The sequence below is a fragment of the Oryzias latipes genome, chromosome 14 (genome assembly GCF_053564925.1).
Source record: "Oryzias latipes strain Hd-rR chromosome 14, Olatipes_Hd-rR_3.1".
NCBI lineage: Eukaryota > Metazoa > Chordata > Actinopteri > Beloniformes > Adrianichthyidae > Oryzias > Oryzias latipes.
In genome coordinates this window covers 14372616-14386144 of record NC_136250.1, presented here as the reverse complement: position 1 = coordinate 14386144, position 13529 = coordinate 14372616, and the positions used below count along the sequence as shown (strand labels likewise).

At 45.9% G+C, this 13529-nt stretch overlaps 2 protein-coding genes across 2 annotated transcripts; both read right to left on the bottom strand.

The window, feature by feature from the left end:
* Window positions 1-1563: 1563 nt before the first annotated feature.
* On the bottom strand, window positions 1564-3844 carry LOC101165580 (immunoglobulin superfamily member 11). Its single transcript, XM_004076437.5, has 7 exons — window positions 3664-3844; window positions 2840-2994; window positions 2696-2762; window positions 2477-2608; window positions 2241-2396; window positions 1959-2081; window positions 1564-1878 (listed from the first exon to the last, which is right to left on the bottom strand). The coding sequence occupies exons 1-7, from the start codon at window positions 3725-3727 to the stop codon at window positions 1676-1678; spliced, it is 900 nt and encodes a 299-aa protein (XP_004076485.1). The 5' UTR covers window positions 3728-3844; the 3' UTR covers window positions 1564-1675.
* Window positions 3845-4761: 917 nt separating this feature from the next.
* On the bottom strand, window positions 4762-13357 carry dlat (dihydrolipoamide S-acetyltransferase (E2 component of pyruvate dehydrogenase complex)). Its single transcript, XM_023962291.2, has 14 exons — window positions 12924-13357; window positions 11770-11871; window positions 11562-11686; window positions 11325-11484; window positions 7869-7995; window positions 7601-7788; window positions 7382-7517; window positions 7081-7148; window positions 6774-6890; window positions 6541-6648; window positions 6345-6463; window positions 5817-5979; window positions 5610-5746; window positions 4762-5534 (listed from the first exon to the last, which is right to left on the bottom strand). The coding sequence occupies exons 1-14, from the start codon at window positions 13167-13169 to the stop codon at window positions 5405-5407; spliced, it is 1926 nt and encodes a 641-aa protein (XP_023818059.1). The 5' UTR covers window positions 13170-13357; the 3' UTR covers window positions 4762-5404.
* Window positions 13358-13529: the final 172 nt, after the last annotated feature.

The window sequence follows — 13529 nt, the reverse complement described above, 5'->3', positions numbered from 1 at the left end:
CTGCCCCGACCTCCACCTGACCTACTTGGTGCCTAAACCTACAGTAACCTTAACCCTTGTGCTATCCTAGGCACTTCAACATTGGGAGTTGGGTCATCTAGACCCACTAGCTCAGGGGTCGGGAACCTTTTTGGCCAAGAGAGCCATAAACGCCACATATTTTTAAATGTAATTTCGAAAGAGCCATACATTAATGTAGTGTCCCTTTACCACACTGAGACTTAACCTCTTTTAAGGTTCTTTATTCTGGTTACTGCAGACCCCTAACAAACGCCATACAATTAACTCAGCAACTCCTAAGTCTCTCCCGCCGAGACGAGAGCGCTTCTCCCAACTTTATGTTCACCTGCTCCCGCTCCAGCCCTCCCATTTCCCTTATTCGGCCCATAGCTGAACCCCATTGGTCCAAACTCCCTAACAACAGGCTGAGCGACAGATCTGAGGGCCAATCAGATCTCTGCTTGATCGATGCGTTCCATGAACTCCAGAACTTTTTACGCGGCCCAACAGCCAAGTTAAACTCAGTCCGCGACAATATGTTTAAAACTAAATATACAAGTGAATGTGTGCATTTGATGTAATTCAACACTTTTAAAGTACAATAAGTCTGTGGATTCTTTTTAATGACATTGTTATGCTGTTGCTAATAAATGATGAGTATTTCTCGTAGTAGTTTTGCTGATAGTCTAGTCTGGTTGATACGTGGTGAGTTTCTGCTTCATGCAGGTGTTGAGACTTTAAACGGGATCTTAGGTCTGAATGTTCTTTAGATGTGAGAAAGACATGGAAGCAAACACACACTCACACGCTGCAGTGAGTGACGGGCACCAGGTTTTACGTTTTTACAATCCCTGCGCGATTCACCTGCTGCCGGTCCCCCCCCCCCACCCCCCCACCCTCTGCCTTCTTCCTCACACATCCCGTCTCCGCAACTGCGCGCTCTTTCTCAGAGACGGGAGCGCGCAGTTTTAGGCACGGCAGTTCACAGGTTTCCAGATGGTACAAACTCTGTGAAATAATAAATAATAGTAAACTGAGAGTGCTGGCGCAGATTTTTCTCTCCAAGCACCACCACTACTGCACGCCTCTGGCATCGCATCGCGCCCGAGAAGGACTGGTCTAATGAAAAAAAAAAGGATAATTAAACATTTGTCTGCGAGCCACATGTGACCATCAAAAGAGCCATATATGGCTCGCGAGCCATAGGTTCCCGACCCCTGCACTAGACAGTGCTCTGAACCTTTTTTCTACAATGATTTGTGATCTTCAATGGTGTCCATGGATTACATGAAATCTTTCCACCTTTATCCACCTTTGTCATGGTAGGAAGAACACGTCAATGCAAGGGTGGGGTCATCTAAGATAGCACAAGGGTTAACCTCCGCTCTATTCACACCTACAACTAGGATCACAGTACATCTTTGCTTCCTGCCGACTTTGCACGTATTTTTTAAGTGAAACGATCCCAACCGACGCGAGATATGATATTGTTTTGTTTTTTTTGTGCTAATTCTAAAAAAGTGTTGAAACATCTGAGATCTTTACAGCAATAAAGCTCAACAGTCAGACGCTGATTGTTTATTTCAAAATAAGATGTACAGCTAGGCAGTGACACATCCTCAGACACACAAGAACTCGGGTTAATTTGTAGTTTTTCTGTTTTCACAGGGAGAACTCAGACAAAGGAGCGTTTCATCAATGAGGGGGTGTACCGTATTTCATTATAACACTCCTCCTCTTCAGCTTTCCTTCCTCGCCTCCTTCCGTCCTGTCCAGTGCGATGAAGCCATAGGATGAGCATCAGCAGGGCCAGTAGCAGGAGGCTCATGGCCAGCGTCAGCAGGACGGCCTGCAGAAGGCCGGAGGGGCCGACTTGAGCTGCGGGAACAACCACACGACTGATATGAACTACACCCCGATGAGGGGGCGGGGGGCACACGTCCCGTATGGACACTCACTGGTGTAGATTGACAGGTTGATATAGCAGTTCTCTGTTCCCAGGACGTTGGAGGCCGAGCACCGGTACAAACCGGACATCTGAGAGGACACGTTCACGATCCGCACTGAGCCGGAAAATTCCCCTGAAGCACAGAGAGACATCTATGTCAGTCCAACAAACACACTTCAGGTTTCTGCTTCCCCAAGGTTCCATAATTTCACCTCTGTGTCATTCTTCCAAAAACAAAAAGGTACTCAAGTCAGTCAAAATCTGCAGGTTTTAAAGATTGTGGAACACTGACCCTCCCTGTTGACAGGAAGTGGGATTTCCTCGGGGGCCACCTTGGCCCAGCGGATGTCCGGAGCGGGGACCCCCTCTGCCACAGAGCAGGAGAGCCTGACGCTGCCTCCCAGCTGCAGATCTCCATCCCACTGGCAGATGGGCAGTGAGGGTGGCTCTGCAACACCGCTGAATGCTGAATCTCTGCTTTTACTCTAACTTTTACTTTCAGAGCCTCTTTAATTATCCAATACTCACCCAGAACATTCAGCACCAGCTCTCCTATGCCAGGATCTGCAGCCTCCGGTGGGTTGTTGACCATACATCTGTAGACTCCAGCATCCGACACTTGGGTGTTATTGAGGACAATGTCGGCACTCACGGGTAGACCTGTCATCGGCAGGTAGGAAGTAGTTACATCTGATTATCCTATGGTTACAAAAATAAAAGCATAAGTGGTGCTTCCCAGTTTAGTACCTGTAAAAGCCACCCTGCTAATGAGGGAGGGGTTCTCGATCACCTGGCCGTGGTCAAACACGATCACCTGGATGCGATTGTGAAGATGAAGCGTTCAGCTCTCCTGCTCTCTCTGTTACGCTGACTCAGCTTTGCAGCTCTCACCTGTATGGGACTCTCTGGGCTGGAGAGAGGAGCCATGGTCCAGATAATGTTGAGTCTGGAGAGGTGGGAGGAGGTGAAGAAGGAGCAGGGGAGGATGACAAGATCGCCTCTCACCACCTCCAGGCTGGACTCCCTCACCAAGACCCGGAGTGCGGCTGAAAGCGCCGAAGAAGAAGAGATCATCCAAACTTTTCGCTTCGCTTTCCTGTAAACACTCGCCTCCATCACAGTGATCAGGAGCCCCTCCTCCCCTCTGCACCCTCCGGGCCCTTTGTGCTGCGAGTGGGGGCTGAGCGTATTAGTGGTTAATTACACTTGACATCTTTGAGGGTTGAGGCAGAGCGATTGGAGGGAGTGGAACAACGAGGCCTGTTCTCTGGGAGGAGCTGGTTCCTGAACGCATCACCACCATGTCTGTGCAGCTCAGAGGCTCTTTGAAGCTCAAAACGTCAAAGCTGCAATCGTCCTTCACGAAGACGCCTCTTTAACCCTTGTGCTATCCTAGGCACTAGGCCACTAGACAGTGCTCTGAACCTTTTTTCTTCAATGATTTGTGATCTTCTCTGGTGTCCATGGATTACATGAAATCTTTCCACCTTTATCCACCTTTGTCATGGTAGGAAGAACACGTCAAAGTAAGGGTGGGGTCATAGGATGGCACAAGGGTTAAATGCTCTCAAAAGCAACGTTTTCTGAAACTTCTCACTGAAGTCCAACTTTCCTAATAGAAAAAAGGGATCCTCTCCAAAGACCTGACTCTTTTCTCACAATACTGCATCTAAATCACTTAGAATATCAAAAGGCAGCGGCCAGACTAGACTTACCGTTCTCTAGAGAGGTGAAAGCTGCAGACAGAATCCACAGCATCCATGCTGCAGAGGAAGCCATCGTCCACAGGAAGCCTGACTAAAGCTGGCCAGAAAAACCAGGCATGCATGAGGAATCTATTGAGCGATGCCACCAGTCCCTCCTCCCCCTCAGTTCTCCCCCCTCTGTTCTGCTCTGTCTGCCTGGGATGGATACCTCACAATCTGCAAAGTTGACATGAATGGTCTTTTTTTTTCCATTTGTCTTTTTCTTCACTTGGACTCTCAGAAGGACGATCAGGCAGACACACAGATGGATCGAATGGTAGAAAGGATGACTCAGAGGGAGACATTCTTAGTCCAAACGCTCCACTTATCATCCAAAGGAATCCCAAAGCTACCGTTCAAAAAAAAAAAAGTAAGCCCAGGATTTTCTGCAGCTGTCACTGGAGAGGAGGGAGGTTCAAAGAGAAGCGTGCGACACTGGCGGCAGAAAAACCACGGGGTGATGACGATAACATCCTACTCTCATGACCTGTGGGCTCAACAATCCAAAGTCTGAGGATTTACATAAAATGTTTCTCTGCCTGAAGAGCTGACAACAAACCCAACTTTAATGCTGTTGCAGCTGTGCCATAAGGGGAAAAATACAAGACAACCTGTCAGATTTAAGGAGCTTTGTGTGATTGCACAATCTTACTCTGCAGCAGACAAACTCCAGTTTGTAAAAAAAAACAGGGCATGATGGGAAACTCAGGCGATACATTGAAGCATGGAGTAGCGCTCAACCTTCAGCTCCTGGAAAAAGCCAGCTGCTTTCTTTTCTCAGTCATTGGGCGAGGCTCCTCAACGCTATTCTGCAATGTGAGATTATCATTTAGTACCAAATAGTACTTTGAGCGCACAAATATTTGTATTTATTTTACCTTCAGAATGAGCATTTTGTGGGGGAAGATTAGTATTTTGTGTGCAAAGAAATGCTAATTTGTGGCTACAAAATACTAATTTTTTGTCAAAATGTCTTAACTTGAGGGAACAATGCAACATTATTTTTTTAATGTCATGTCCAGGGCTCCATAGAAAGTAAAAAGAAAAACAACAGCATCTCTAGACAAGTTTAAGGGAGTTTCCTTTTATTGTCTGTAAGGTGTACATACTGGTGTCCAACCAACAGTCCTGCTTTTCTCTTCTGGACCGCCCTCGTAGATTCTGCGAGTTCTGAGCCTCGCACACCGATGGCACCGGGTTAAAATCCCCCACCAATGTATTCAAATAAAAACCAGCACTTTGTGCGTTTCAGCTTTAAGAATATTCCAGAAACCAATAAAAGAAAAAGAACTACAGTGAGAATTATTTTCAAGAGGACATAGATTTTTTTTCACCTGATGTACATAAATATACAACACAGTATGGAATACTGTAAACCAGGAATTTCAGCTGAATAGTTGTGTGTGTGTCTTTGTGTGTGTGTGTGTGTGTGTGTCTGCACATCTGTGCTTCTAAAAGACAAACTGCAGCTCCTCTTCACAGATTGCTGTGCAGAAACACACACAGACACACAAAGTTGTCTTGACTTTGATCTGTCGTAGCAGATAACGCCGCTCCTCATTTTTAGATAAAGCTAATTCTGACATGAGGGGGGGGCCACAATAAATAGAAAGAAGGGAGAGACGGCAGACGGGCAGACAGGTGGGTGGAGTGATGCCGCCTCTGCTTCTTCGGGGTAACTGGGAGTGACCTAAAGGCGTCTGCCGGCTCATCACAACAACATGGTGACGGGTTTCTCCAGGAACTTCCTGAACTCGGCCAGCCACTGCGCCCCCACCGCCCCGTCCACCACCCGGTGGTCGCAGCTCAGCGTCACTGACATCATGTTGGCCACGTCGAACCTGCAAGAACCAGAGTGGACGCCGTATTAGGTGTGAGCACGGCTCGTCGGAGCGCAGCCGTGGCGTCACACTGACCCTTTCTCGTTCTCGGCGGGCAGCAGCCGTTTCTCTGAGCCTCCAACAGCCAGGATACAGGCCTGGGGGGGGTTGATGATGGCGGAGAAGTTCTTGATTCCAAACATCCCTAAATTTGAGATGGTGAACGTTCCTCCCTGAAGGAAGCAAAGCCAGATCAATACGACGTTCATCCGATATGCACAATAGGGATTGACAGAGGTTTACCTGGAACTCATGAGGCTGCAGCTTCCCCTCCCTGGCTTTGGCAGCGAGAGCCGCCACGTCGGTACCGATGGCGGCCAGGCCTTTGATGTGGGCGTTGAACACGATTGGCGTGATGAGCCCGCTGGCTGTGCTCACTGCCACGCTGACGTCCACCACATGATTCCTGGAAACAATCTCAAACTGTCGATACTGTCCTGCTTGTGCTGAGCTGACCATGCTTCGAGCGCCCCCTGCTGGCCCCCCTTCAGAATGAGGCTGCAGACCTCATTACTAATTGGTTGCTATGGAAACGTGCTTTTGTGTAAAAAAATAGGAGTTTGCTCAAGTGGATTTTGATGATCACCTTGCAGTTTTGTTTTTTACAAATATAGAAAACTTTCTATTTATAAAACAGGTTTTTGTTTTCTGTTTCTTTTTAAATTTTAATTTAATTTTGAATGATTTCATTTGACCTTTTGCTGAACCTGGCAACACGCTTCATGTAACAAAACAACACAATCACGGCCGACAGTACGTTGTCCTACTCACTGACGAATGACTGTGTCCATCCAGGAGGAGTTGCATTCTGGGACTTTGAGGCAAGCCAAGGCGCTGGCTTTGATAATGAAGTCATTCAAACTCAGCTTGATGTTCTGGGATTTCACCTCCTGTAAAAACAGAAGCGGCGTCTTGGTAAGGGGCCAAACATGGCGTGTTGAGAGGTGGAGCGGCGTCCCACACTCACCTCGTTCAGCTCCTTTCGAAGCTCCAGCACTTGGTCCATGTTGACGTCTACAGACAGGTAATAGTGAGGGATGGTCTGCTTGGACTGCATCAACCTCTGAGCGATGACCTGTAAGGGGAGGGGGGGGACACGCGTAAACATGCACTCCAGAATGGATTCAAAACTCCTGGTTTAACGGTGGGGCCGTGCAGACTTCTGCCGGCAGAAAAGAGGAAGCCGTGCTGAGCGCTCACCTTGCGGATGTTGCTGATGGGGAAGTCTGTGAAGGTGCCAGCTGGAGCAGCGGGTGCAGCAGCGGGTGAAGGAGGAGCTGCTGCTGCTGCTGATGGAGAGGGAGCAGCAGCTGCTGCCTGCCCGCAAATACCAGTCATTTGGCAAAATGAAAAATAGAAAAATCCCAGCAAATATTAAGACTCAATCTCTAAGGCAACAGCATTTTAAACAAACTCTGAGCAATAAACACTCGAAATCTTAATTATGATTTACTTTCATGATAAAAAAAATAAACCAAAAGTTGGGGATATATGTGGCTTTACTCACGGGTGCAGCCTTTGGAGGAACAAAGCTTTCGATATCTTTCCGAGTGACGCGTCCATCAGGTCCAGATCCTGAGCAGGAACCAGAAATACATTTTATCTAATGCACTTATATGAGCAGTATGTCTGCATGCATGCATACATAGATGACTGTATGTACATATGTATGCATGCATACATGCATGTTTGCATGGATGCATGCAGACATGTATGCATGCATGTATTGAATGAGCTGTATTTTATTTCAGAGCGGCTGATTCTTTTCCTGAAAGCTCTAGCGCGTTCGTTGTGTTTTGGTCACCTACCGCTGACCTGAGCCAAATCGATTCCCTTCTCAGCTGCCAGTTTCTTGGCGAGTGGACTGGCGAAAACACGGCCCTTCCTTGGCGCCGCTGGAGCTGCGGCTGCAGAACTGGGTGCTGTGGCTGCAGGCGCTGCAGTCTGCAGGGAGAGCACAGAGAAACAATATTTATTAAAAGGACCTGTCCTAAAAGAGGGGGGGGTTTTCTCCATTTTTGTCTCACCGCTGCAGGGGCTGGAGGTGGTGGGGGCATGGAGGCCTCTGCCATCCCAGTCTCGATGTAATCCTTGAAGGCGGCGATGTCACTTTCTTTTTCTACTATGATGCAGAGCGTCTGTCCCAGAGGAACGTCCCGAGTTCCCTCTGGGACCAGGATTTTGGCTAAATATCCTTCTTCCTGGACCTCGAATCCTGCAGACAAACACACAGAGCATCAAGTCTGTGTCATGCTCACACTGGTCCATCTGCAGCCAGAGCCCGTTTGGGTTTACCGATGGTCGCTTTGTCGGTTTCAATCTCTGCAAGGAGATCTCCTTCACCGAGCTTCTCGCCGACCTTCTTCTCCCAGCGCTGCACCGTTCCCATCGTCATGGTGGGAGAAAGAGCAGGAAGTGCGACCTAAAAACCGCACAAAAAAACAATGTTTAAATGCGTTTCAACAAAAATTAACGAAATCACTGAAGCACCAAAAAAATAACTCCTGCCCTGATGGCTAACCCCCTCAGAAAGTGTGTCCCATCTGCACAAGGAAGAAGACTTTCCCTAAAAAATATCAGCTTTCTGATAAAACAATGAATCTACACAACTATTATTGTTGCCTCCCGGTAAGATACTTCACCATAGGCCTGCACGATTAACCGCAAATTTATCGTCATCGCAGTATCAGGCCAATGCGGTATGCATACCGCAAAAGGAGGCAAAATGGCGATAAGTCGCCTCCTAATAAGGTTACATAAAAGCTAAACTATCTCTTTGTAGTTTTAAGTAACGTATCAAATAAAGCCCTTTATGCATTCAACCAATGGTATGGAGCTCTTCGTGTCATTGCCCAATCAACTGGAGCCCCCTAATGTTAGATACCCGCCTTCTACATAGTGCTGGAGTATTAAAAAAAAAACTACGTACTTTTTTCATCCGACATTTGACCAAACAAGACTTGCAATGGCTAACAGCAATATCTCGGAGGACGTGCTCATGGCGAAAAAAAAAAGCATGTCGATTATTTGGAGGTACTTTGGTTTCAGGACGGGCGACGTTCTCCAAACACAGGTACTATGCAAAACATGCCGAACACCTGTGGCAACCACCCGAGGAAACACCAGCAATCTCCACCATCACCTTCAATACAACCACGAAGATCTGTTTAAAGAGTTCATGACATCTAGGGAGAGCAAAACACCTGCTAAGTCAGAGAAAAAAGAAGAGCTCGGCAGGCCAACAGACGTCCGTATTTCAGAGTTTTGCGAGTGGAACTCCTTATGAAAAAACTTCAAAGCGGTACAAAGAAATAACAGAGGCCATTTAACATTTTTTGGCAAAGTACATGATGCCAATAAACACAGTGAGCCGACAGGGCTTTGTCAATTTGATGGACAAAATGGACCGGAGATATCAAATCCCTTCACGAAATTACTTTTCACAAGTCGCCATTCCACAGATGTATGAGACGTGCCGCAAGACCGTTACGTCTGAATTGAGCCAAGCCGGATTTTTTACAAGTACCACAGACCTGTGGTCAAGCCGCACGACTGAACCCTATTTGAGTTTTACGGTGCATTTTCTCACTGCGGACTTTGAATTAAAAACGCGTTGTCTGGAGACCGTGTATTTCCCGGAGTCGCATACAAGTGAAAACATAGTGCACGTATTACTAGACGTGCTGGCAAGCTGGGAACTTGAAGAAGAGCGACAGGTGTGCATCACCACGGACAACGGTCCCAACGTCGTTAGAGCCACGGAGCTCAACAAGTGGGTCAGGCTTCAGTGTTTTGGACACAGGCTGCACCTTGCAATTGGTGAGTTTATTTAAGATGGATCTTTATGAAAAAAATATGTAAATTATTATCAAACTATTTTGAATAGCTCCAAGATGTTAAAATGACAGTATAATTCGAGAACATGCAAGTCGTGATTTAATTATTCACTTGTAATGACTTGTTATTCATTTTTAAATTATTATACATTTCTAATGTTTTTTTTTTTTTACAAACAGGTTTAATAATTAGTTATTTTTTTGTGTGTCTTCCTCTTATTCAAGAAAATTCCATCAAAGATGATGCCCGCATCGCTCGAGCCATTGGCCTTTGCAAAAAGCTAGTTGGACATTTTTGTCACAGCTGGAAAGCCAAGACTGCTGTGAAAAAAGCACAGAAGGATCACAACCTCCCTGAGCACACACTCGTCACTGAATGTCCAACAAGGTGGGGTAGCAGGCAGAAGATGATTGAGAGAGTCCTGGAGCAGCAGCGGGCCATTTCTGATGTTCTCTCAGCAGACAAGAAATCCAGGCATTTGATTCCTACTTGGCAGGATGTGGATGTACTGGAATCTGTCAACCAGGCATTACACCCCCTGCAAGACTTCACAGATGCTCTGTCAGGTGAGATCTATGTTAGTGTTTCATATGTGAAGCCAGTCCTCCACCTGATGAAGACATCAGTGCTCGCAGAGAAGGAAGCGGATGGTGATTTGACAAAATCAATCAAGAAAAAAATCCTTGACTACTTGATTACAAAATATGAAAATCCAGCTACCCAAGAACTTCTGGACATGGCGTGTTTCATGGATCCCAGATTCAAAGCCAGCTATATCAGCACTGATCAAGTCTCAAACATCAAGACCAGGGTGCTGTCAGAAATGGAAGCAGTGGCACAAAAGGTTATTCATGCATGCATGTTTTTTTCCAGAGATGTTTCTTTTGTCCAAAATCTTTTTTTTCCTCATGTTTTGCTTTTGTTTTAGGAGAGAAGCTCCACAGATGTAGAAGCCAAGACCAATGATCCACCCAGTGCTCCGCTGAAAAAGGCAAAAAAGTCACTGGGGAGTTTCTTCAAGACAAGCCCACTCCCCAGCTCATCTGTTGCGCAATTGTCACAAGCTGTAGAAGCTGAGCTTAATAGCTACCTGCTGTCTGCACCCCTAGACAGTGAAGAAGACCCCTTGGCATGGTGGAAACTCCACCAAATTACATTCTCACAGCTGAGCAAGCTTGCAAGGAAGTATCTCTGCATACCTGCAAGCAGCTCACCTTCAGAGAGACTTTTCAGTACATCAGGAAACATAGTAACATGTCAGCGCACATGTTTGAAACCAACAAAAGTAAACATGCTGGTTTTCCTTTCAAAGAACTTGCCATAATGACACATACTGATGCTGTCCTTTATAGTTCATACTAGGTCACGTTTAAGTTGTGGGCCTCTATCTTTTTTCTTCATTGTTCATTTATGTTTTGCCCACAGCTATAGGTCTTACCTTTTTCTCCTTTTTGAAAAAGACTTGGATTTTAAGTTATGTTGACTTATTTAATAACACTTGCAGTAAAATGGAAATGTAGGAGACACCAACTTATTTTATTCCTGGGCATCTATATATATTTTTTGTAATCATTCATCTTAGTTTTGGCAAGTTCTATGGTGAATATATTTTCTTCTTTTTGAATAAAACTTGCACGTTAATTTAAGTTGTGTTGAATTATTTGAATAAAACTCACACTGAAACCAAAATGTATTGGTATTTTTGCTTTTCTATTTTTCCATTTATCGCAAGTCATACCGTCATCGCAGTTTCAAACACTGATCTCGCATATCGCAGATTTTTCTAATATCGTGCAGGCCTACTTCACCATAAGCCAGTTTTGCAGGTAAACATCAAGACTACACCCTGAAACAAAAAAGAAAACCTTACAGCTCCGACTGTAATCAGAGTTCCTCCTGCAGGAGCACGCCTACCTTCAAGTGTGGCGGGTAGGAGCTGCCCGGCGCTGCGGGGGGTGGAGCAGCAGCGGTTGGAGGAGCAGGGGGAGGAGCTGAGGCTGCAGGGGGAGGAGCGGCGGCAGGGGATTTGAGAGAATCCAAAGACACGTCCTTAAAGGCTGCGATCATGTCTGGGCTGAGATGAAACACAGATAGGATCTTTTTTCCAGCAGAAGTCTCTCCTGCTCCCAAACCTTCATGACAAGCACCGACCTTTCCACGGTGATGCAGATCACTGATCCAACAGCAATGTCTCTGGTGCCTTCAGGAACCAGGATCTTCGCCAGGTAGCACTCATCCATTACTTCAAAACCTACAGTAGCTTTGTCCGTTTCCACCTACGGAAAGCGAGACAAGTGTTTTATTATTTAAAAAAAAAATAATCTGGGTGGATCTGGGAAATATTGTGCGCCCTTCAGACCTCGGCTATGAGCTCGCCCTCGCTGATCTTGTCCCCCTCCTTCTTCTCCCAGCGGGCGATGGTCCCCGTCTGCATGGTGGGCGACAGAGAAGGAAGCTCCACCTGCAACAAACAAACCCGAGAGGTCAGCGAAAGACGAGGAGGCTGCAGGAACGCCCACCACAGAAGAAGGAGGAAAAGAACTAGTCACTGGTTATGGTGTCAGCGTCCATCACACCACATCATACCACTCCGCTCAGTAAACACCAACGATTTCAACACAGCTGTGGACCTTTTGGAAGCAGCTGAGGTCAACAAACAGAAGCTTTGAGCTAAAGGTAAAAATAAAAGAAGCTTCCAAACATCCGCCATGAATCTGAGACACAAAAACAGCAGCGAGGGAGGAGATGGAGAAGATTTCTGCTTAAAAAAAGGTTATTCCTGATGATTGTGGCTCCTCAACTTTACTGAACAAATAGATACTTTTAGATTCATGTTTTAGTGTCTGAGAGACTATATTCTCCTGAATATGTGTGGAAGAAACAAACCTGTTGAGTAAATATATAAACCACTCTCAACTACTTCCTATTAAAATACCTTAATACTTTGGTCAAAAATTCTAAATTGATGCCATTTTGATTCATAACACTTTCAAGCTTTGCAGAATAACTTTTATCATAGTTAGAAAAGTTTCAATTTCTTAAATAAATAGCAAAAAATTGCAATAATGGAAAACTGGATTTGGTGTAATTGTTAATAATTTAATCTGATATAAAAGTCCAAAGCTATAATAATTGTGATCAAAACTTTTCAAATGTTTTTATTATTTCAATTTCAACAGCTAAGATTTTTTATTCAGAATGAAAAACTAATACAAGTAAAATATGGGGAATCGAACCAAATCCCTGCAGAACAACCATCTATTTCCTGGATCTGAGAAATGATTATTGGGTCGGGATGTAGCAGAACTTTACAGAACCTTCACAGAACCAAAAGTTGTTGTTCCATTCAGATATAGTAGAGGCCGAACCCTAAACACTTAGCCTTAAAGAGCATTTTTAACAATCTGTGGTTACTTCTGCGGGTTGGGAGCCTGTCACCTTCACCCAGCTGGGCTGCACCAGCAAAGCACGGTGAGCACCGGAGCCGCGTGACCCTGACGGTTCTAAGCTTACCTTGTTGTGTGGCGGCAGACTGTAGAACCGTGTGTTCGGGCCGGAACCCACCAGTTGGGAAGACCGTAGCAGGCCGGCTCTGTGACTGTAGACCAAGCCCAAGGCCGACGTTCGTGACCCGGCTCCGCAGTGTAGCCGCCTCTCACCGCTGCATCTGGGGCGGGAGCCAAGCGCGACAGGCCGGGCTGGCAGGACTCTGGGCCCGGAGCGACCACACGGCCGGAGCCGCAGCAACAGACGCAGCATGTCCACTCGAAGCGGAGGCCACACGGAACCAAAACAAAAGTGCCCGAGACTACGAAGGAGAAGAGACCTTCCCCGTTTTCTAATGACCTCCTCACACGACACTTTACGGCTCTCCTCCAAGGGTTGCCGTCACTGCGCTGGAGGTGTCGTAAACGCTACTTGTTTCGATTTCGACCAAGGAAAAACGTTTCAAACGTTATAAAAACAAAAAGGAAAGAACAAACAAAAATAAAATTTTAAAAAATATAATTTTATTCATAATACATTTTCCAAACGTTTAAATATGTTCAAATTGCAAATTAGTTTACTGCAGTCCTAAAAGTGTCCACACAGTGGCAGTATAGCAATATTTTTTTGATT